The sequence below is a fragment of the Mandrillus leucophaeus genome, unplaced genomic scaffold, assembly GCF_000951045.1.
Source record: "Mandrillus leucophaeus isolate KB7577 unplaced genomic scaffold, Mleu.le_1.0 Scaffold678, whole genome shotgun sequence".
Taxonomy (NCBI): Eukaryota; Metazoa; Chordata; class Mammalia; order Primates; family Cercopithecidae; genus Mandrillus; species Mandrillus leucophaeus.
Window position 1 is genome coordinate 659,933 of NW_012107341.1, and position 22,751 is coordinate 682,683.

General features: G+C 45.4%; 1 protein-coding gene across 5 annotated transcripts in view; it reads left to right on the plus strand.

Moving 5' to 3' along the window:
- Window positions 1-22,751, plus strand: part of GRB10 (growth factor receptor-bound protein 10) — a 191,792-nt gene that overhangs the window by 153,436 nt on the left and 15,605 nt on the right. For all 5 annotated transcript variants that reach the window (XM_012002088.1, XM_012002089.1, XM_012002090.1 and 2 more), the window contains 7 exons: window positions 1,585-1,741; window positions 9,563-9,678; window positions 10,675-10,743; window positions 12,455-12,592; window positions 13,908-14,018; window positions 15,928-16,026; window positions 22,083-22,160. In XM_012002088.1, coding sequence (XP_011857478.1) covers window positions 1,585-1,741; window positions 9,563-9,678; window positions 10,675-10,743; window positions 12,455-12,592; window positions 13,908-14,018; window positions 15,928-16,026; window positions 22,083-22,160 — 768 coding nt within the window. The remainder of the gene's footprint in view (window positions 1-1,584; window positions 1,742-9,562; window positions 9,679-10,674; window positions 10,744-12,454; window positions 12,593-13,907; window positions 14,019-15,927; window positions 16,027-22,082; window positions 22,161-22,751) is intronic.

Below are 22,751 nucleotides of genomic sequence, written 5' to 3' on the forward strand. Positions count from 1 at the left end.
GCCCCGCCCCAACCTGGGCACTCAAGCTTGAGTGACATTGACTCCTTCCTGCTCACCTGGTGACAGCTGAGGGTAGCTAGCTGTAGGAGGGTCAAGAGGGTCCCTGTAGGATGGTGTGGTCCCAGTTCCTGATTAAGGCGGGGGCCTCCCAGCCCTTCCCTCTGCTGTCAGACTCTGCGCCGGCCACAGAAATCAAAGTTCAGAGCAAGTAAGCACCCCACTCCAAACACAGGAAAAGGGCCAGAGAGAGCGGGGAGCCTCGGAGGGAGCTGGTCAGGACAAACTGATGTTCTCACCCACCCTGCAGATCCAGCTCCAAAGGTGCCACTGACACGTCAGTTGCAGGACAAAGATTATTTGGAGGTTGGCAGATGGGGCTGGATTCAGAGAACGCACGTGCTTCAACCTCTCAGCTGCCTGTGTGTGATTTCACTGCCATGGGAGAGCATTGAGCGGGGCTTTTTCTGACCAGTTGGTGTGAGAGTTGTGTTGTTGGGGTTGTCATCCTCACCTCATCCTCACCCCCAAGCCCAGGTCTTGTCGTGTGGGAGTGGGAGAGCAAGTCTGTGGGGTGACTGCATCACCGTGGCTGGATTCACTCCGTAAGGGAGCCGGTGCAAGGCAACCTGGGAGCCCAGCGGGTGGGCAGGTGGCCTCCCTGCTGCCCGGAGACAACCTGCCCACCAGGGCACATGCAGGCTCCACACAGCCAGCCTGGGACAGTGGGGGAGAGACGGAAACACGCTCCCTTGCAAGAGGCAGTCGCGATTTAAAATGCCGTCTTGCTCTTCTGACTGCTTTTTCCAGACGGTAAGAATTTGTTAAACACACCTGGTGTTCTGGGAAGGGTGCATTCCTGCGGGGTCTTGCCTGGGAGGGATAGACTCCCATCCTCTGAACTCTACTTCTCCATCCCTTGGCCTGGAGCTGCTCAGTGTTCATGGATTTGAATGAGCAAATGAAGCTTGCTTGTAACTTTGTAGGGTTAGGGGCTAAAGAATCTTGTAACTATGTTTTTATTATGCTCTTCTTTTGTATTAATTCATCACCACTCCAGCCTGAGCCTCCGTGTCTGTGAGGGGTGAGGTGCTGCGGGAAAGGCTGTCAGTGCCGTTGCTGGACCCTGTGCCCTGGGAGAGCATGTGGACTCGTCAAAAGTTATGATGGGAAGAGGGAGGTTTACAGGATTTGTTGCTTTGCTTGTTTTTTCAATTGGTTCAACTGTAAAATGTCCAACCCCGAGACCACCAGCAGTATTTTAAATGAATCCTGTGAATCCTGTCACTTCTTAAGGCAGGTTTGGTGGTTTAGCCATGTGCTGTATGTTCCCGTGAGTTGTCCTGGGCATTTTAAGAGTATCATGTTGTAATCCTACCTGCTCTGCCCCCAGGAGGTGGGAAAGGGGAGGCGAGAAGGGAGAGTCACATCCCTGCAGCCGATGGGGACCTGTTGGCTGCTTGGAAAAACAGTTGCCCATGTGTTGGAGTGCTACCATTTTTACTTTACCTGTTTTCTTTTGTTTCAGTTTTTATTTCTTGAAAACCTGAAGTTGTTATCTCTAAGTATCCCCTTTGTGTGTTGCAGGATGTTAAAGTCTTTAGTGAAGATGGGACGAGCAAAGTGGTGGAGATTCTAGCAGACATGACAGCCAGAGACCTGTGCCAATTGCTGGTTTACAAAAGTCACTGTGTGGATGACAACAGCTGGACACTAGTGGAGCACCACCCGCACCTAGGATTAGGTAGGGAACCATCGGAACAGGAATGGCGCCTGGGGATACTCAACGTGCAATTCAATGAAGACCGCTGCTGCCAAATGCCAAATATGTGAACACAGTGTCCTTTGCCAAATTAGCAGGCAGTCTCTGGGTTCCCCTCGACTCTCCTGCCTCTTCTGTTTCTCCTAAAACTTCACTCTCCGCCCTCCAGCCCCCTTCCCCTAGTGCTTTGGGAATCTTGCCTTGAATGGTTGAGGTAATAACTTGCCCAAGGGCTCAGACACGGAGAAATTCCCTGTGGCTTGTCCGGCCTCCCCAGCTGTCAGAGCCACTTGAAGCTTGTTGCACACCTGTGGGCAGGGGACAGGAGGGAGGTGCCCTTGAGGTGATCTGGAGAGAGCCGGCCGTGCACAGGATTGCAGCTGCCCCTCTGAGATCAGCTCTTCAGCTCATGGGAAGAAGGGAGCCATGGTTATAGGCAGCAAAGTGCAGAGAGGTCTGCTGGGTATTGGAGCAAATTATGAAGCACTTTGTTGTAAGTTCCAGTTGAGTCTTACATGGCATCTCTGCATGCTGGTTAACAAGGCTGTGAATGGTGTACGTGCACGGGTGTATGTGTGTGCGCATGTCGTGCCTAAAAAGCAAGAGAATATTTTGTATCACAGAATATTTGAAGATACTGACTCTTTAACAGAACTTATTGAGGTATTTTGTTCAGGTAGCTTATTTTAGGTAAAAAAGCTTTTCAGACTTTTGCTTAAATTCTTATCTGATAAAATATAGTTCTTACAAAACATAGTAAAATATTTAAAACCAAAATTTTATCTAAATCAACAGCTGTATTTGTTCCATGTCTCGAAGGAGATAAAAACAACACAGATTGGAAACGTCCCATAGTTCTGATTTTTCTTATGAACCTTTTTTGAAAGATTAATAAATTGAATTTAAACCTCTAGGTCTGGAGTATTGAATTTAAACCTCTAGGTCTGGAGTAGCATCCTTCCACGTAATATTATACAATTTAAGCCTAAATAATGCAGTGTAAATTTGAGCTGATACCACCTTAAGTCTCTGTTTTCTAATGCGCCCTGTACTTTGGGCAGACGGTATGCTTTTTGAAGGAATTGAACAGAACACTTGCTGGTTTCTTTCCCATCTCTACCAATTGCCAAACGCATTTGTGTGATGACAGAAGCCTTCTCCTTCATTGTCACTAACAGCTTTCTCCTGCCAGGATCACTTACTAGGTCCACAGTTAGTGACCATGGTGTCACAGTTGTTCCCACGGAGACTGGCTGTCCCATCAGACTCCAGCTTAGGACGTGCATGAGTGGATCCTACAGTGGTCTGATAAGGCTGTCAAAAGCACCTGTTGACACACAAGTAACTTGGAAATTAAATAGTAGTGGGAAACCTTCAGCATGTGTCTCTACATGTGTATATATATATATGTGGGAAAAAAAGCATATATATATATACAACTTTAAAAACAAGTCTGTATAGTTTGACCCAAATACAGTGATTATTGTTGAAAGCCCATTCAAAAGTCTGAATATTCTTTTCATTTGAAAGAACTATGGAAGGGACTTCTGCAGATATTTAGTACTTGAATATAATTGGACACACTCAGGACACATAGAAATTTTGTACAGATATACATACATAAAATTTAACATATAAGGAATGGTTCAGAAATTTTGAATTATCTATTTCATGTGATACCCTTTGATTTCTAGACTATCATGTGGTAGATAAATAAATGATACATTAAAACTTTCACCAAATGAAGAACCATTTACTCTGAGAGAATAGAAAAACAAATGTCTGTAAGCACACAGGATTTGTAGGGATGTGATATTTATACACCTTATTTCTTTCTCTTCTTTTTAGATGGACTTAATACACTCTCGTGGGGGATGACACTTTATTTTAAAATTAAGTATAAAAGGAAAAAATGGGAAAGAGAAACAAGTGAAATTATAAAAAAAAAAAAAAAAAAGAGGAACATTGGTGTCACATTTTGGGTCCTGTTTCACAAAAAAAGTAAAAAATGAAAAAATTAATGAACCTCACACAGCCAGGATTTGCAGATACATGAAATTCCTTAGAATATCCTTCCTCTCCTTCCTCAGTTTTCTTTCTCACCACCAGTTCCATTCTTACTAGTTACTAGGAAACACATTTTTCTATCGGCTGGGTTTGCAGAGGACTTTGCAAGTTTTTAGAGTAACCAGTTTCCCCAGCCTGTAAGATCAGCAACCCCAGGACTCATTCCCGTTGGCACAGAGCTTCTGCGTCCCCCCATCCCTATAACTTCTCTGAATACTGTTTTGTGACCCAACCTTGTCACTTAATGTTTTTTAAAACATTAAGTTGCTGTTTAACTAAACATCTTATTTCTGCCATGATTTAGCAGCATTCAACGATCAGAAGCTCATTAGTGAGAAAATGCAGGGCTGTGGGGTGCCTCTCGGAGAGTCTGTTGGGTATCTCAGCTTTATCCCCCTTGGAAAGGGACGCTAGGGCCACAAGGCCAATAGGGGGTTCATGTTTGTCATGGATGGTATTCCTGGGCCCTTCTGGCCCTCCAGCTCTTAGGGCACATCCCCAGACATTGCTATCTCCTTGTAGAGAGCACTTTCCTAGAATTATATGTCAGGTACTCTCACAGAAATGTGGACATACACCAGGCTGGTGGCTGGGGCAAAAGGCAGGTAGTACTTGCAAGTCTATAGGGCAGATACTAAGGCAGATTGTAACCCAAACCCCCCATAATTGAAGGTATAGGGCACCCAATTTGGACAGTATTTGAAGCCTATGTATAGCCTCCAGAATTGAGGATTTCAAAGTACAAAGTACATTATTATTGATTGAATATCCCTAATCCAAAAATCTGAAATCTGAAGTGCTCTAAAATCTGAAACATTTTGAGTACTGATTTGATACTCAATGGAAATGCTCACTGAAGCATTTCTGATTTTTTGATTTTGGATTGTTCAACTGGTAAATATAATGCAAATGTTCCAAAATTTAAAAATCCAAAAACGAAAGCTTCTGGTCTCAGGCATTTAGGATAAGGGATATTCAACCTGTATAAGGATCTTAACAGCTAAAATATCGGTCCCTTAATAATATTAAACCTTTTCTACACCCAGAAGGAAGTGATGGCTTTAGAAAAAGTGAGGGCAGTTCCCGAGATAGCCTGCAGCACGTGGTTCCCTTTCTTTGGGAGAAAAGCACCATGCGTGGGTGTCTGCAGCCTGCAGGGCATCACTGCTCTGAGATACTGGTCACCCTCCATTGGCAGCAACAGTGGCATCCCTGCTGTCACTCGGTAGAGTAGCCCCTCTGGCTGAGGGTGGTTTGTCCTGCCCGCTCTGCACTGTGCTTGTGGGTAAGCAGAGAAGGACTCCTATGAGCAGAGCAAGGTCAGGTGGCCCTTCCCAGTGTGAGCTCCTGGGAACATTCACTACTGGACGCACTTGGAAAAGTTGTTGTGAAGCCCCTTGCCCTGGTAGGCAAAGCCTTAGTGACTGATGGTCTATTTTATGATTCCCAGTTCAATTGTCCCTTTAAATGGTCCCTTCCTATGTTAGCACTGCCCCTAGGTTCTACCTGTTGGGGATGTTTCTGAGTCTCAGTGTCTGGAGTGGAGTTCTTAGCCTTGAAAACACTGTGCCTGACCCAAGCCACTCAAGAGCTGACAGTAAGTCCAGCTGGGGCTGCCAGAATGGGACAGGTCTTTTGGAAGGTGTCCCCATCCCTTCTGCCCTGAGCATGTGAGCTGCAAGTCTCTGGAAGGTTCACTTTAGCCAGAGCAGCTTCACACATGGAGGATGCAGTGATATTAAACAGTCAGCCTGCAGACATATCAAGTAAACAAATTATATTTTAAAAGGTATTTTTGGCCAGGCGCTGTGGCTTATGCCTGTAGTCCCAGCACTTTGGAAGGCCAAGGTAGGAGGATCACTTGAGCCCAGGAAGTTGAGGCTGCAGAGAGCTGTGTTTGCATCACTGCATTCCAGCTGGTTGACAGAACAAGACCCTGCCTCAAAAATAAAAGATAAAAGGAATGTTGAAAAATACAAATTTAAACATACAAAACTAGTATCTTGATGCCCCCTGAACTTGAAAATGGGATTGCAGATAAACCCATCCCTGGGAATGTGGGGGGCACCCCGTGCCTGGGGCTCTTGCACCCAGGCCCCGAGTAACTGTAGACATCAGGCATACTAAGGCCAGATAATCTGGGAGAGGCTGGAACTTACACAGAGAACACAGTAAAGAGAAGAGGGTTTCCGCCAGATCCTACAAATTTCAAGGATTTGAGGAATTCTGTTGTCCTGAGAATTAGGTTGAGACAGGAAGAGCAACAAGTCCTTTTCGGGCTGTTTACAGCTTTGTGCTTGTTCCTGGTCAGATGAGAAATGCTGTGGCAGTAACTCTGGAGGTGCTGTGGCTGCCACACTTTTGGATGCTGACAGCTGGACATGCAGAAAGGTGTGGAGGGAGAAGCAGCCGGCGCCCGTTGACCCTTGCTGAGTAGAGGGGGCCTTTTGCAGGCTGGTTTTATGTCCCCCTCTCCCTTTTACGTGTGAAAAGCAACAAAAGATGTCCTTTCCCCCACTAAAATTTATAAATAGAAGTCCACTTACAGCCTTATCCACATGTCAGGGCTATCTCACTGATTACTGTTGACGGTTTCTTAGCCCGGGAAAGCCCTGAGCTTGCTGACAGCTCTTTTCTTTCCCTTGGGTGGGCTGTGCTGAGGAATGATGGGCAGGGAGTGGCTCAAGTGCCACAGCTCAGTGTGAGGCCGAGACAGTGGGGTGCACATCCTCTGTGCACCGGCTCTGCCATGGCCCCTCCCACTGCCAAGTGGCAGCACAGGTTTCTGCCGAGGAGTCACACTTTAGCTGCAAGGGTTAAGGCAAGGAAGTAAGATTCTCTTTTTTGAGTTGTCTTGATATTTAAATATTCTTTCTTGAGGAGTAGAGTAATGCCAGCCTTAGTTTCAGAAATTTGAAAAATACAAATGTACTTCAAAGAATTTTTGCCTTTTCCATTTCTTGAAATTACTTTTGGAATATTATCACGAAAAGTAGTGTTCCCATTTAACTTAGGGCCATTGTAATCATACGCAGTTTATAGATAGTGATGTGATTGTTTATAATCATGCAAGGTCATTTGGAAATACATGTCTTTAAATCACCGAGAAAATTAAAACTGGAGGGAAGATCTTTGAACAGATGTTGCGCAGTCAACGGCCAACTGGAACACTGGTGCCGGAGCATTTGTGCCGGGGCACTCAGCTGCATCTGGAGGCTGCACAGCTCTGCGTCTCTGAGAAAGGGGTCACCTGCCACATTGTGTTTGCTGACCTGCTGTGAATGAGGAAAAGGGAGTTGATGTTTTGTTTCTCTTGGGACCCACCTCTGGGGATGGTAGGCGCCCTCTGAAGTCACCAAAGCACACTCCTTTCAGGATACAGTCGGTTTCACAGCCCACCGGTTATCCCGAGTTCCTGGGCCCCCTTTTGCCAGGGCACCAAGCCCTCACCTGTCCACCTGGATCTGACGGCCAGGGACACGTCCCCCTGTGTGTTTACACTGCCATGTGCAACTTTCCCACGATCTTTCCAGGGGCAGCCCAGGGAGACAGGGAAGTATTGTCCACAAGGATGGGCGCCTGCATGCGTTTGGCCACCCCCTTTAGGCCTGGTGGCTGCCCCCAAGCATCCTCTTTGGCTGTCCTCAGGGTTCTTTGGAGACAAAATGCCCTTTGCTTTGGAAACAGACATATTCTCCTCACTTAGGTAGCTGTCACCTCCCATTTTTATTTCTCCTTATTTTGCCTGATAAAAATTTTTAGTTCTGTAAATCAACCATCAACAGTTTATTAGATTGTTGGTTTTGGTTTTGGATTTTTGTTTTTGTTTTTTCCTGTAACTACAGAACGACATTTTTCTCTGAATAAACATTTCAACAGAAGTCACTGATTTGTTTTCCTTCTGGAAAATCCATTTTCGATGAATGAACCTCTTTTTGGAAAGCAAACCTAACAGTTTTTGTTGCATGTTCTTGGTTTCTCTCTTTTTCTATCATGGGGAGACATGAGGGCCATGTATTGGTTCACATGTTGCTAGCAGCATTCCCTCCCAGACAGGGACAAATGGGAACTGCTCCACACTTGCTGGTGGTGCCAAGTCTGAGCTTTCTGGCAGCCACGGGGAGAAAATTCTTTTCCTTCACAAACTCTGGCTTTAAATGTGTTTTTACCAAGGAATCCTTTCCTTGTAATGTCGAAACCAGGGCCGAGCACGAATCAGCTCCAGAATTTGCTTCTGCATGCCAGTCGGGGCCCATCTGAGATGCGTGCCCATGGCGACAGTTGTTCTTTGTAGACGGAAAGTCTTTTCTGCATTCTTAGATCACTTTGACTCAGAAATGCTTTTGCCTTTAACTTCATTTCTTCCTTTTCCTTCCAAGATGAAACTTTCCTCAAGATTCCAGTCTGGCTGCAGGAGAGGAGGGTAGGGTCTTAGGACGACAGAACTGCCCTGGTGTCAATTCCATAGCATGTTAATCTTTACCGTTTTGGCATCAGTTCACACTTTGACCCTGCTGTACATTTGTTCTTGTTTATTCCGTGATTTAATAAGGTTAGTTTCCCGTGGCCACCACCGTCCTGTGACAGTTTCTGAGGAGGTGCCTGGGAAGGGACGTAGCTGTCATGAAAGGGAGCAGTGCGGCCTCTGCAGGCACACGCTGTTCCAGGGTATGCTGAGTTCTTCCCGCTCCACCTGGACCCACTGTGTTCACACAGTGAGGGAAGCGACTTTTCCCTTTCCGGGGGACGGTGCTGCTATGGAAGATGCTGTGAAGGAGGCGTGTGCATATGTGCATGCGTGCGTGTGTACGTGTCCGCAGCGGGTGCTGGAGGATGGAGTATGTTTTTTTCCCTGCCTTTACATGTAATTCAGTTGACAAGAACTATTCCATGATGTGGTGCGTGCAGGCTTCAGCGTGAAAGATGAGTATGTACGTACAGTCTCGCCGTGCATCACGGCCCCTCCCACAGTACACAGCACCATCGTTTCTGGCAACCAAGTTTGATGTCATTAGAAAGCTTCCATCTCGGTCGGGCATGGTGGCTCATGCCTGTAATCCCAGCACTTTGGGAGGCCAAGGCGGGCAGATCACGAGGTCAGGAGATTGAGACTGTCGTGCCTAGCATGGTGAAACCCCGTCTCTACTGAAAATACAGAAAAATTGGCCAGGCGTGGTGGCAGGCGCCTGTAGTCCCAACTACTCAGGAGGCTGAGGCAGGAGAATGGCGTGAACCCGGGAGGCAGAGCTCGCAGTGAGCTGAGATCGCACCACTGCACTCCAGCCTGGGCGACAGAGCGAGACTCTGTCTCAAAAAAAAAAAAAAAAAAAAAGCTTCCATCTCTGGGCCCTCTTTGGTCATCCTCCCCTTTCAAGTTCTTTCTCCTTTGTTTCTTGTTATAGTCTTTTATTTACAAGAATTGAAATTTATTAATTTAAGGGCAAAATCATTTGCTGAGAGTATTATGGACTCATTCCTTAACATCTGGTTGATGCCAAATTCAAAAGAAGTATATAAAAATAAGTATTGACCTGAATTCCTCATGCTGTGTATCTTAAGACCTCTTATGAATTTGGTAGTACATAAAAGAGAGATTTAAATTTAGTTTCCTTCCTGACCTCGTCTCTATTCATAACATTTAAAGAATAGAAAGTTGAACACATCTTGCATTTGGTTGTAAAGCTACCATGAATTTCCCACCTGTTGCATCTCACATGTGATACTTTGCCCCTGCAGAGAGGTGCTTGGAAGACCATGAGCTGGTGGTCCAAGTGGAGAGTACCATGGCCAGTGAGAGTAAATTTCTATTCAGGAAGAATTATGCAAAATACGAGTTCTTTAAAAATCCCATGGTGAGTCTTACGTCTTCAGGTTTGGGGTTTGGGACTCTTGACATCTGGAAGTTTATACTTGGGTTTCATAGTATCAGATTAGAAAGTGACTGAGAGGCACGACATAGCATATGGGTTTGAGAGTCAGAGTTGCAGTTTAATGAAGCAATCCTTGCTTGAAACCCAGTCTCGTGCTTCACTAAATGTGCCTGGGACTGGCTGAAGATAGAGGTCTCCTTCTTCAAATAGACACAGTGTAAAGGGGGTTAGTCTCTAAGACAGGAGCTGGGGGAGACTGGGCGTTTTCTGTTATTTTGAAAGTTCTCAGTTAAACTGATCAAACACTTAGCAGAAGAAAAACTCATTATTCTCTGCACATAGCAAACACATTTTGTGATCATACGTGAAAGAATGACTAGAGAAATCAGTGCGATTGGTGGTGTCTTGAGCTGGTCACCTTGATCTCTCTTCCTTTTTCTTTTTTTGGGAAAGAAGACATTTGTCCTGTGAGAGGCCGGGATAGGGAGGGCACCTCCTAGCTCCTGGGTTACTTACTGTCGTCCTGAGTCATGAGGCAGAGCTGTGTCAGCTGGGGAGAAGACCCAGGGTCATTTCTGACTCTGATAATTTAGCTGCTTTTTTATTCCAGAGTGAGAAATTTGAAGACTGTTTTTGGGAATGCAACAGAAAAGGCTTTTCTCGTGACTGGGCTTACCTTTTAGTTTCAGGAATTCTTTATCTCGCTCTTTGCCATGGAGTATGCTGTGAGACATGCATCCCTTAGTAAACATAGGTGGTATTCCATACTCGTACCCAACATTTCAGGAAATGAAATACAACCTTTTGAAGGAGCTGTTTCTTCTGTGTGATAGGAGAATAAAAAGGACTGCCATTTTAAATACAGGTGTACATAATTATATTGGTAGGAATAGTTTTAAAATTGACATATCTATATGACATACCTTCCCTCACTTTGAAACTAACCTTTCACGTATTTGTTTTTTCCCATTTTCTTAGAATTTCTTCCCAGAACAGATGGTTACTTGGTGCCAGCAGTCAAATGGCAGTCAAAGCCAGCTTTTGCAGGTACTGGGCCAAAATAGACCTCTGCTGAAATAGAGTTTCTGAATAGAAATCCTCTTGGAACTGAATGGCAACATTGTAAAAAACCTGAAGAGATTGCATCTTTCATCATTTATAACTTTGGCTCTTAAGGGGGTTTAGAGTAACCAGAAATTAAAAAGTTTACTTGGAAAATCTGCGTGTAGCTGGATTCCTTCTAAGCCAAACAGGCACTTACACACAGAATGCCCTTGCTCTGACTTAGAAGAGTCCAGTGATGCCACTGCTGAGTGTGGGCCGGGGGGTGCATGGAGAAACCCCAGTTTCAGGGCTCCCCAGCTCCTTTCTGAGCAGGGGTCCCAGGTCAGGCCACCGCCCAGCTGCTTGGAAATCTCTGCAGAAGCACTGAGTCTGTAGTAAAAGATGATCGGGTTACCACAACAGACTTTTACAAGTAACTTGCCATACATTACAAATAAAGAAACCTGCTTTAATTGTCCTAAAGTCTGTTCTGAGAAAATCTGGTCTCTCCCCACCTCCTCTTCCAGTGGAGGGAGCCACCAGGGCCTCTGTGCCCAGCTGTCACACACGCTCCTCCAGGGAAGCTGGGAGCGGGGAATGGGAATGTTACAGCTACACCCTTAAAAATATGCCTGTGTACACGTCAAAAGTGAAAGAATGAATCATTTCCTAAGGCCACCAACAATATCCAAGTGATATATTACATGTAACAGAAACTACTAAAATATAGTTCCTACAGAATTCTGCTCATAAGCCCTTCTTTTGCTATGTTGTTATCACCAAATTTGTTTCAGCATCTAAAAGATAAGAGCTTCAGAGCTCTGTTCCGGTGGTGTCTTCAGAAGCCCTTCTGACCATAGCATGTGTCTGTTCTGGTGAGAGGTGTCAGTGCTAAGGTACCACCTGTACCACCGTGAACAGTGAAATGGCACATTCTGTTTTAACTTGCCTTGACTTTGGGAGGACTCATGTGCTTTGTGAAGATATGCTGTGGTCTCTTGAGACTCAGGAAGGACTGACCCAGGTGCACTAGGGCTCTGTCCGATGTGCCTTTCCCACCTGGGGGAAAAGAGCTTTGTCGCCTCCCAGTCTAGTAGCAGGACCTGCGAACATCACCTCCCCAACTTCGCTCCGTGACCTGGCCCTCGGCCTGTCTTCCCTTTGATGAAAAGCATAGTTTCTTGTTTTGTTTTGTTTTGTTTTGATAAAGGCTTTATTCTTAAGGCTGCCTGTGGGAAAAGTTAAGTGGAACAGGGGGACATCACCAGGATGTCCTGCACCTGGGTTCATCACTTGCAGACAAATGACACCTTTTATGTGACCCTTGACTGGAGGGGTGCCTGGGTAAAAGTGGCCACTGCATGCTCACTCTCAGTCCCCACAGCCCCACTCACTCAGTCGTGGCACTTGCTCTTGCCCTCAGTCTGATACCAGACTGGATCCTTCAGTGCACTCTCTTACAGGGAAATTCGTGACTTGTGTTATCACCAGTGTTAGAAAGGTCCATTTGCTTGCATGTGTTTAAATACGAATTATGTTCTATGCAGCACCAATTGAGATGGGATTTTAAGACTTTGGAAAGGAGAACACTCTCAGTTTGATCAAAAAAAGGAGTCTTTTAATAATTCAGAAAATGTCAGTTATGCTGATAACATGTCTGCTTTAATTATTTTAGATTAGCATTATGTAATTTTTAAAATTTGTTCTTCAACAGAATTTTCTGAACTCCAGTAGCTGTCCTGAAATTCAAGGGTTTTTGCATGTGAAAGAGCTGGGAAAGAAATCATGGAAAAAGCTGTATGTGTGTTTGCGGAGATCTGGCCTTTATTGCTCCACCAAGGGAACTTCAAAGGTGAGCTTTAAAACCTGCCACCACCAGCCCTGATTCTGCCCCCGTCACTGCCCCCGGGAGTCCTCAGAGTAAACCTAGGCTTCATTTTTAAATGCACCTTAGACTCCTCCAAGCTCAGGACAACTTCTTAATAAGCTAATTGTGCAACAGCTAAACTTGGAGTCACAGGTTTCCTGGTCTCCCTCAGAAACTAGGTAATAAATAATACATACCTAAGAACCCCACCTGCCTAGCCCCACCCCCACTGTGGGTTGGTAGCAGACCCCCCGGCTGCCCCATCACTTCAGAGACTGGCCTAGTTCCCATAAGTTGGGATTTAAGCTAGCTGTCAAGATGTTTGATAGATGATTGCCACCCTAATGCCAGTGTAACTTTATGTATCAGATATTTTATGAAATAAATTGCAGGTTTGCATGTATCCGCAGTGAGAAGAAGGTGGGAGATGGAAAACAGCTGCAGGCCCTCAAAAGACAACTGGTAGCATTGAGGGCTTAGGCCGGAGGCTCCTTCGCTCCCGTGTACACTCTTGCCTGCTCTCTTCTCATGCTGTCCACATACACCCTGTGGCAGGAGCCATGTCCATTCAACGTGGCTGAGCACTTACCATCTGAGGGCTACGGTCTCTTTTACTCTGGCCAGCAAAGGGGAAAGGGAGCTGGCGGGACCCTGGCACAGGTGTTGAGCATCAGGCCAACTCTGGGAAGTCAGCGGCTGCCGACGCATGGGCCAGAGAGAAGGGGGGTCATCTGCAGAGAGGGGCTTTGGTCTGACACAGGGCATGGTAGTGTCCTGACCTCCCAGCTGTGCTGTGTGGCCCACTCAGCGTCCTCGTGTGTGCTGAAGTCGGGAGATTATTTCCTAGAGCAGGAAACAGAGCTGGGCTGGAGAGTTGAGGAGGAGAAGGGTGGGACAAGCTACCACTGGGAAAACCCAGGGTACGATTGGACTCTGGATGCACAGCAAACCAAAGGCAGATAGGCCCTGTGCTCTTAACTCTGACCTTTGGGTTATAGATTTTCTTCTGCTTTTTATCTTGAATATCTGGTCATGGGGCTTTGATTTGGCAGAAGTATCAAATACATTCCGACAGTCTTGTGTGTCTGAGAATTGGGGAAGTGGGTGTTTTGGGTGAGACTGGGTGAATTTGGTTTTAGTTTAGCACTTATTACACCTCATGTAATAATCATATGTAACATGTAAAGTGTCATCGGGGAAAGTGCATATAAGTGTGCAGAGACTGCCCTCTGTCTACCGGAGGTGAACACATTTGCCCTTTGCTGGGCTTGAGACTTTAACCTGGCCATTGTTGTCACAGGAACCCAGACACCTGCAGCTGCTGGCCGACCTGGAGGACAGCAACATCTTCTCCCTGATCGCTGGCAGGAAGCAGTACAGCGCCCCTACAGACCACGGGCTCTGCATAAAGGTACCCCCGAGCTGTCCACAGACGGCGCGCATGCTCAGCAGCCCACCGGAAACTGACTTCTTCTCTTACCCAGCACTTGATTGTTGCTTCTGTTGTCTTCAACGGAAATACAGTTTCACACTGGATTTCTCCATTCCTGTAAAAACATCTATTGTACACGTGCTGCTGTCAGCCCTTGAGTAGCTCAGAAGCTCAAGGACAAGCAAACAGGGATAGACAGTGTGGCCAGTGGGCTCAGTGTTTTAGGGAGGGTGGCTTTTGGCTTCAAAGGGTGGGCTGTGGCTGTAGCCCAGTACTAGTAGCTGGAAGGGGAGGCAGGGCAAGGGAGAGGACCTCCAGCCTGTCACCTGGGTTGCCTGCATGGTACTGAGTGAGCTGATGGCTTCTGTGTGGGCCTCTGGCTGTGGGGACAGTCAGATAGGAATGGACACAATGCGGCCCACCCTCTGCATGCACACACACACGTGTGCACACACATCTACATGCACATACCACACGTGTGTATATACATGTATAGATATATACCTGTGTGCATACACATACATTATCCACATATGTACATAGACACACATACACATGTGCACACACCTGTGGGCAGAGCCCACTCCTCTTCCCCTGATGAGGTTGTGATGGTATTAATAATCATAATGGTAGATGATATTTACTGAATGCTTACTGTGCATGAGATGTTCCACTAACAGTTTTACATCCATTATCTTATTTAATCTTCATAGCCCCTTGTGGGGTAGGAAGTTGGCCACATTGCCCACATCCAGTAGCCAGTGAATAGTTGTGCTTGGAGTTTGCGCCGTAGGCTGACTTACGAGCCATAGCCCAAGCCGCATCCCGAAAACACAGAACACGGGGAGCCCCTCCTTAGGAGAAAATTTCTTTCCAAAATATCACTTCATACCTTGCTCAGGGAATACTCTTGCCGTCGTAAGTAATAGGCGTCTAATTCACACCAGCTAGAGGCCCAAGGCAGCCTCAGGCGGGGCTGGAGGTATGAGCAGCAGCGGGCACGCTCCCTTCCCACCAGCCCACACTAGCCATGCTTGCATGTCTGCAAACGCAGTCTCTGCTTGCTTCTCTCATAGCACCAGCGGAGCACAGGGTAGTCACACCTGTCCCTCAACCCCTCCAGATTCTGGAGAGGGAGAGCTGGGGCCGTGTCCAGCATTGTTTCTTGAGTCTGAGGTCAGGGGGTTCCTGTGGAGATGCAGGTCAGTTTATCCCTGCAACAATTCTCTTCCCTCACCAAAGGGCCCTGCCTGTGGAGGGGCACCTGTCTTCTCCCCATGGTGCCTGCACCTGCCTCGGGGTGCCTTCTTCCCCTTCTGTCTCCTTCTCCAGAGCCAACATCAGTCTCCCTCTCTGGACCTTCTACTTGGGGTCTGATCTTTGGGCTGCTCAGACGTCAGAATCCCTGAGCTCCTCAGGGGTTTCCCCTCTTGGCTACGCTCTGCAGCCGCCCCTCCTCTCAGTGGCCTGGGGGCAACTTTAAGATCTCTCCTTCTGTAAGTCAGAAGGCAGGTTCTCCTCCCATAGAATCCAGTCCCTCGGCAGAGTGAGAGGCCTCTTCCTCTTTGTCCTGTTGTGCTAACCACGTTACGTTGTCTTGTGCTGGTTTGTTTCTCTGTCTTCTCTGAAGTTCCCGAAGGATGGCTTAGTATTCAGCTAAGTGGTACACAACCTGGGGCCAGTCCATGATAGGCACTTAATAAAGGCTTGTCAGGAAGGCGGATGAATGAATGCTTAACACACAGGTGTGTGTGCATCTGCTGTGCGCCTTGCTAGGGGGATCTCCAGCTGGTTGTCTCTGGTTTGTGTCAGATGCAGCCCTGCCTTGACAGAAGCTGTTTCTGACTCCCTGTGTAACACTAACAGAACTTTCTTTTACCTCCTGTAGCCAAACAAAGTCAGGAATGAAGCTAAAGAGCTGAGGTTGCTCTGTGCAGAGGATGAGCAAACCAGGACGTGCTGGATGACAGCGTTCAGACTCCTGAAGGTATGTGACATCTTGCAGTTTGTGTTGAGTGCACATCTCTTCATGAAAATTGGCCTCTGGACCTGCCAGAATAGACAAAGTCAGAAGGCAGGTTCTCCTCCCATAAAATCCAGTCCCTCGACAGAGTGAGAGGCCTCTTCCTCTTTGTCCTGTTATGCTAACCACGTTACGTTGTCTTGTGCTGGTTTGATTTTCTGTCTCCTCTGAAGTCCCCGAAGAATGGCTTATTTTTCAGCTAAGTGGTACACAACCTGGGCCCAGTCCATGATAGGCACAATACTTTGTCTGTTCTGGCAGGAAAATGCTTGTAACTTTTCTGCTGTTTTGTCACAATGTTTTATTTATCAAATGTAGTTAAGCATCTTTCTAAACAAGATCTCAGGAGTTTTTAACAGAGGGCCTAATATTAAACAGGTTAGAGCTAGGTCTTCCAGACTCAGTACTTACTGACATTTTGGGTGGAATAATTCTTTGTTGGAGGTCTGGGGGACATCCAAGCATTGCAGGCCACTTAGCTGTGTGGCATACCTGGTCTCTGCCTGCTAGGTGCCAGTCTCACGCCTGGCCAGTTGAGACAACCAAAAATGTCTCTAAATGTTGCCAAATGTGCCCTGGAGCCAGAGGGTGGAGAATTGCCCCTGGTTGAGACCACTAGATTAGAAGAATAGGATTCGAAAAATCAGAACCAGGGAGAAAGGAAATAGTACATGAGGTGTTAATTATTTTCACGACTGAACCAACTCTCAGGTTCCCAAAAAGCCAGGACCATGAAGTAAACATGATGAATTACACAGCTCACTGTAGCTCCTCAGCGGAGACGGTACCTCCTGACTGTAAGTTCTAAAGGAAATGTATCACGTGGAACTGCATATGGAGTAATGCCCTTGACAGCAATTTCATGCTAATTGCCAGAGTGATTTCATACGACTGTTTATTGTAATCACTTTGGATTTCCCACAGTGTTCCTTTGCACACATACCATATCCCACATGTCTGGAATTAAGTCTACAGAGTCCTTGTGAGTTGCAAGTTAGCTGGCCCAGATAAGCTTGGCTAAAGTCCAGGGGTCTCCATAGGAGATGTTCGTTTGGAGCCGATGGATACAATGGTCCAGGGATTTCTTTACAAAAACTCCCAGCCTTCATTGAACTGTAGTGGCCTTTTATCTGGTCCAGAGACTCAAGGTGGAGTCAATTAAGGAGATGGAGGAGCCGAAGGAAGCATAGCTCAAAACTTTCCTGGAGGTGCTGCAGATCCAATTCTGAATGTAGTCCTGTTGTTGTGGCCATTTGGCAGGTAGCACTTTGCACCCAGTAATCCACAGATTCCAGAGACATTAAGGATGCATCCTAGTGCCATTTTATAGGAGGCTGGGGCCCAGACCAAAAGTTCCACAGATTGACTTCCTGTATCTCTGTCCCAGAACCTTATTTTATGTTTCCACTGATAACAAAAAGAATTATGAAAATCAAAATTTTATGAATTCATAATGGAAGAGGAAACGTCCATGTTAGTACATCATAGATCATAGACCACTCCTGTTATAGGCCAGTTTTCAGTGTGTAAGGGTCACCAGTGGGCACTGATCACACAGGTGACATAATGTCCATCGAGGGCAGTCTTCTGCATGGACCTCCAGAAGGAATGAGATTGTTCTTTGTGTCCTGTTGTGGAAAAATTACTAACAATTAAAAAGCAAAATACAGAACAGCATATAGAGAGAATGCTACATTTGTGTGAAGGGAATATTTGTATTAGATGGTATGCTCGTGAACATTCTGTGAGACTGCAGGAGAGAAGAAAGAGGTTGCTTAGTAGGGAGAGGAGATGGGAGAGGCAGCTGTGCAGACAGGGGGCAGCGGCCACGGGTGATCTTTTAAAGGTGTCTGTATATAGTTGAAATTTTAATATGCAAATGAATAATCTGTTTTGGAAAAGGCAAAAAAAAAAAAAAAGAAAGAAATGAAAAAGGAAAGTGGTAGTACACTCCAGGAAGCTATGAATTCTATTACTTTGGGTAATACATAATAAATCCAGGTAGTAGCTTCTTAACCACTGTTTCTTGGGCGTCTCTCCTTTGTTGCACTAACATAACGAGCCACAGGAAAGGATGTGGGCAGAGTGACTAATGCAAAACGAACTGACTTTATTGTTGTCAGTGTTAACAATGATGTGTTACATAATATTAAGATTATTTTAGAGCATTTGCTATGGGCCAGGCATTCTTTATCACTTTACTGTTTGTGACAGCTCAGTGGCATGCATATTATCATAATCATTATGTGGATGACAAAACTGAGGCCCAAGCTGTGGCTGCTGCGATGTGGCAGAGCCGGGTCAGAGCCCTGACATTCTGGCCCCAGAACCCCTTTCCTCACTACCATGCTTTGCTGCCCTCCCTAAAGCCGCCTGGAAGGTGCAGTCAGTTCTGAATGCATTCCTTTTGTCCCTGCCACTTTGCAGAGAAGCACTTTGCATCCAGTGATACACAGATTCTAGAGACATTAAGGATACATCTTAGTACTATTCTTATAGGAGGCTGGGAAGCCAGACCTGACAGGAAGGTAGCAGTGATGGCCTCGGGGCCAATCTCAAGTGGAGTGCAAGTGACATGTTTCTGCCTCAAACAGCCATAGGATTGTAATACAATCAAAATGCCATTTCAGTCTTGTTGGCACTGATTCATTACCCACTATTCAGAAATGATACCTGGATAGAGTTAGGGACAGTGGAGAGGCAACTCTTTATGACTCCAGGGTCTCCATGTTGACAATCGTTCTAAAACAAGGCATCCCATGTGTATGCTCTGCCTTCCTCCAGAAGAGGACACAGGACACCGGATCCCCTTTTAGAGGATAAGAGGGTCTGAGGGCTGAAGCTGACAGGGCCCTTTTACCATTTACTACAAACAGCATCTTCATATCAACCGTGGAAAGGCAGAGCTGGGTTGTTATTTTGAATTAACCTAGGACTTCTTACATCTTTACCCACACAGATACACTTTCTTGAAAGAAATAAATAAATCTTATAGCTTGGGTCTACATAGGAGAAAGCTGGCCTAGCTATACTTAGCTTTTCAGAAAGATGCTCTTAGTAGATAGCGCCAGCAGATAATCTTTTGTCTCATTCCTTCCTGTTACATTGTTTTTTAGGTAATTTCTTGGATGCTATAGGAGCTATGCAAATAGCATTAAAACTTTGCAACAATTATTTATTACCATCTTTCCTCCTTCCTCTGTCTTCTAAAAGTCTCTTAATCTGCTGTAGAAATTCATCCCCAAGAGGGAGGTCTTGCCTGATCCACGCAAGAGTCCCTAGTACTGGTTGCTTTGGTTTTACATGAGCTGACGTTGAAAAGGCAATGAACGCAGCATTAAAACTTTGCAACAATTATTTATTACCATTTAATCTTTTCTGTCTACACACACCCATAGATGTAGATATATACATGCAAACGTGAATAAAATAAAATGTGTATGTTAATTAGGTGCCCAAAATTGAGAATATTTGTATCTTCCTGGTATGTCAATTCTAAGACATGAAATATGCTTTATTATCTCTAGCAGTGCTCCTTGCCCCAGAGTCTAATCTGGTTCATATTAATTTATTTAACGCTTTTTACCTCAGCTTTGCTTCATTACATAGTTTTTCTTGGACTGTCTTTTTTCTACCTTTCTGGGTCCTTATGTTTAAGGAATATCTCACATTTATTATAATACAATTATTAATACAATTATTAATTAATTGGGCTCAAGCAATCTGCCCGCCTTGGCCTCCCAAAGTACTGGGATTATGGGCATGAACCACCACACCCAGCCTAACATGCACCTTGAACTTACGAAAATCTTTTATAATGTAGTACGTTTCTGACTGCTTTCAGACAGGCATGAGGACCTTTCGTTCCATTTGCTCCATTGTCCCTTTTGAAGGATTCTTGTCGTATATATAAAACCTCTTAAGACATAATGTTGTTACTGTTTTATATACTCAATTTTAATGTTAATCACTTACATCTTTGCGCTTTAATCTTTCCTGAATTCGCATTCTTCCCTCTGGGACTAGGAGACCTCAACTTAGCAGTTCTTTTCATGTGGGCCTAAGAAATTTTCTCAGTTTTTGTTTCACTTTTATTCTTGAAGGAACATTTCACTGGTTATAGGATGCAAGGTTAGCGGTTATTCTCTTCTGCATCTTCCCACTGCATTGTCTTCCGAATCTTATAATTTATGTAAAAACATTAGCTGTCTGTCTTCCCATTGCTTCTGTGAAAATAATGCATGTTTTCCTCTGGTTGTTTTTGACATTTTCTTTGTGTCTGTTTCTCAGCAATCTTTCCACGATATGCTTGGAGTGGGCTTATTTATCCTACACCCTGAATCTGTAATTTGACGTCTTTTGGTCAACTTTGGAAAGTTCTTGGCATTATCTCATCCAATATTTCTCCTGACCTGTTCTCACTCTTCTCTCGCTGGAGTGCAGTTGTTCCTCTGTTAGACCTTTGCATCATGTTCTAGATATTTTTATCTTAGAAATGAGTATGGCAGACCTAGAGCCAGAACTAAGCTTAGATCCCATAAAAGAAGAGGTGTCGCACTTGATGACTTTGCTTCCTGTTTCAGACTCTTCTTCTCCACGTGATTGGAATGTGTGATTCGGGTGTGTAGGCTGGGATGCTGGATGTGTGTAAGACTTTGCAGGGCCCCAAGTCCTAATTGCCAGGATCAGAAAGCACAGACTGCTGAGCCAATTAGGTGGCAAGCCTCGGCTAGGGAGGGCACTGGGTCTGGAACAGGCCGTGTACGTTCAAAGTCGTGACTGTGGGCAGCTTGCCTCATTCCTCTGTGCTTCAGTTATGTGCTGTGTAACATGGGGATAATTATAGTATACAGCTCATAAAATGGAGAGGATTAAATGAAATAACAACATAAAGCACTTAGACACATACCTAACCCATAGTGGCACTCAGTAAGATTACTTGCTCTTGATGTTATTATTATTATGTTTGTCACTATCCTGCTTATTCCAAACCAGTCAGCTCTTCCCTCCTGAGGGGCAACAGTAGCAGCAGCACTGAGGCGTGCACCATATTGAATGTGAAGTTGAATGATTTGAACTGTGTAGTTCCACTTAGAGATTTTTTTATATATAGAAATCTATTATAAAAAGTTAAAGTTTATCAAAACTGAATGCACACAAACACCGACTGTATATGGCACCATTTGTAGTCAAGAGATGTGAACAAACAAAGATGTGGATAACCTCAGAACTGCATAAAATTACTCATAATTTTGTAGCCACCTCCTGTTGCTACAGTGAACTCAGATGTTGCAAATACCCTTTTAAAAACCCACCTTGTGTTGCTAATTATCTCCCCATGAGCAGGTCCTCTCTCCAGTAAATTACGTGTTGTAGTAAAAACTGGGCTCATGTTTCTGGAGTATTTTTCGTTGTGTGTAGTGCAATACAGGAACTTTAAGGAACACCATGGGACCCATATGAAATGTCACTAGTGAAACTGGACGTGCTCCCAAGAACAGAGAAAAGTCATGACATTACAAGAAAAACTTAAATTGCTTGATAGAGTTTGAACGGTTGCCCTCTACATCACACAGATAATTCATTATGTCAACAATGTAAACTTACAGGATCAGTAAATGCAGTTCAATCCCATAATTGTATTTTCTCTTATTATTTTCTTAATAACATTTTTTTCTCTAGCTTCCTTATAAAAAATACAGTATAGAACACATATAACATACAAAATATATGTTAATTAACTGTTTATGTTGTCAGTAAGGCTTCTGGTCAACAGTAGCCTACCAGTAGGTAAGTTTTGGGGAAGTCAAAAGCTATACTCGGATTTTTTATTTCAAGGGGCATCATTGCCCCTAATCCCTGCATTGATCAGGGTCAGCGGCACTCAGGCTCCTGGAGGCTGGTACAGGGCATCGCTCCCTGTTCTGCACTCAACATTGCCCTTTCCTGCTGTGGCATTTGTCACATGCCAGCCCTCGGGGCTCCCGGGCCGGTCACTCACTGTGGCTTCTCCCCTCCAGTATGGAATGCTCCTTTACCAGAACTACCGAATCCCTCAGCAGAGGAAGGCCTTGCTATCCCCGTTCTCAACGCCAGTGGTAAGTAAAGCCAGAACCTTCAGAAGTCTAGTGCCGTTTCAGCTTCTGCATCACACGTGTTAAGGACGCCTCATTTCACACGGGGTGGGCAAGAGAACCTCCGGAGAGTGTGTGCGCATTTCAGCGAAACCATTATGTCCCACGATGACGTCGGTTTTGTAGTCTCAACAGCGTAACGGCAGGGAGTGAATTCCTCTGCCATTCTTCTCCCGTCCCTGCATCTCCCCTCAGGGTTGTGTAAGTAGGTGGCTTTCTTTAAATGCTCAAAAATGGCAGCAACAACTTTTGGCCTTGTGGGGCACTGCCTTTCCTGCTTTTCGCCTTTGTTCCTTAAGCCTTGGGACCCATGGGAGCTGTTGACTATTATGCTGCATTCATTCCCTGGTGAGAATTTAGAGATTGTCATCGTTCCTCTTGTGCTCTGGACACTCTGTTCTCAAAGGGGCAGAAGCACTTCATCTTCTCAAAATATAGTCCTGAGGGTCCTTCAGCGTCTGCCCCTTTGAGATGCCAAATGGTGCCACAGAAAGAGTCCATGAGTTTTGCCGAACGCACGTCCCCGAGGGAATGACTCACTGGGGAGGCCTAGGC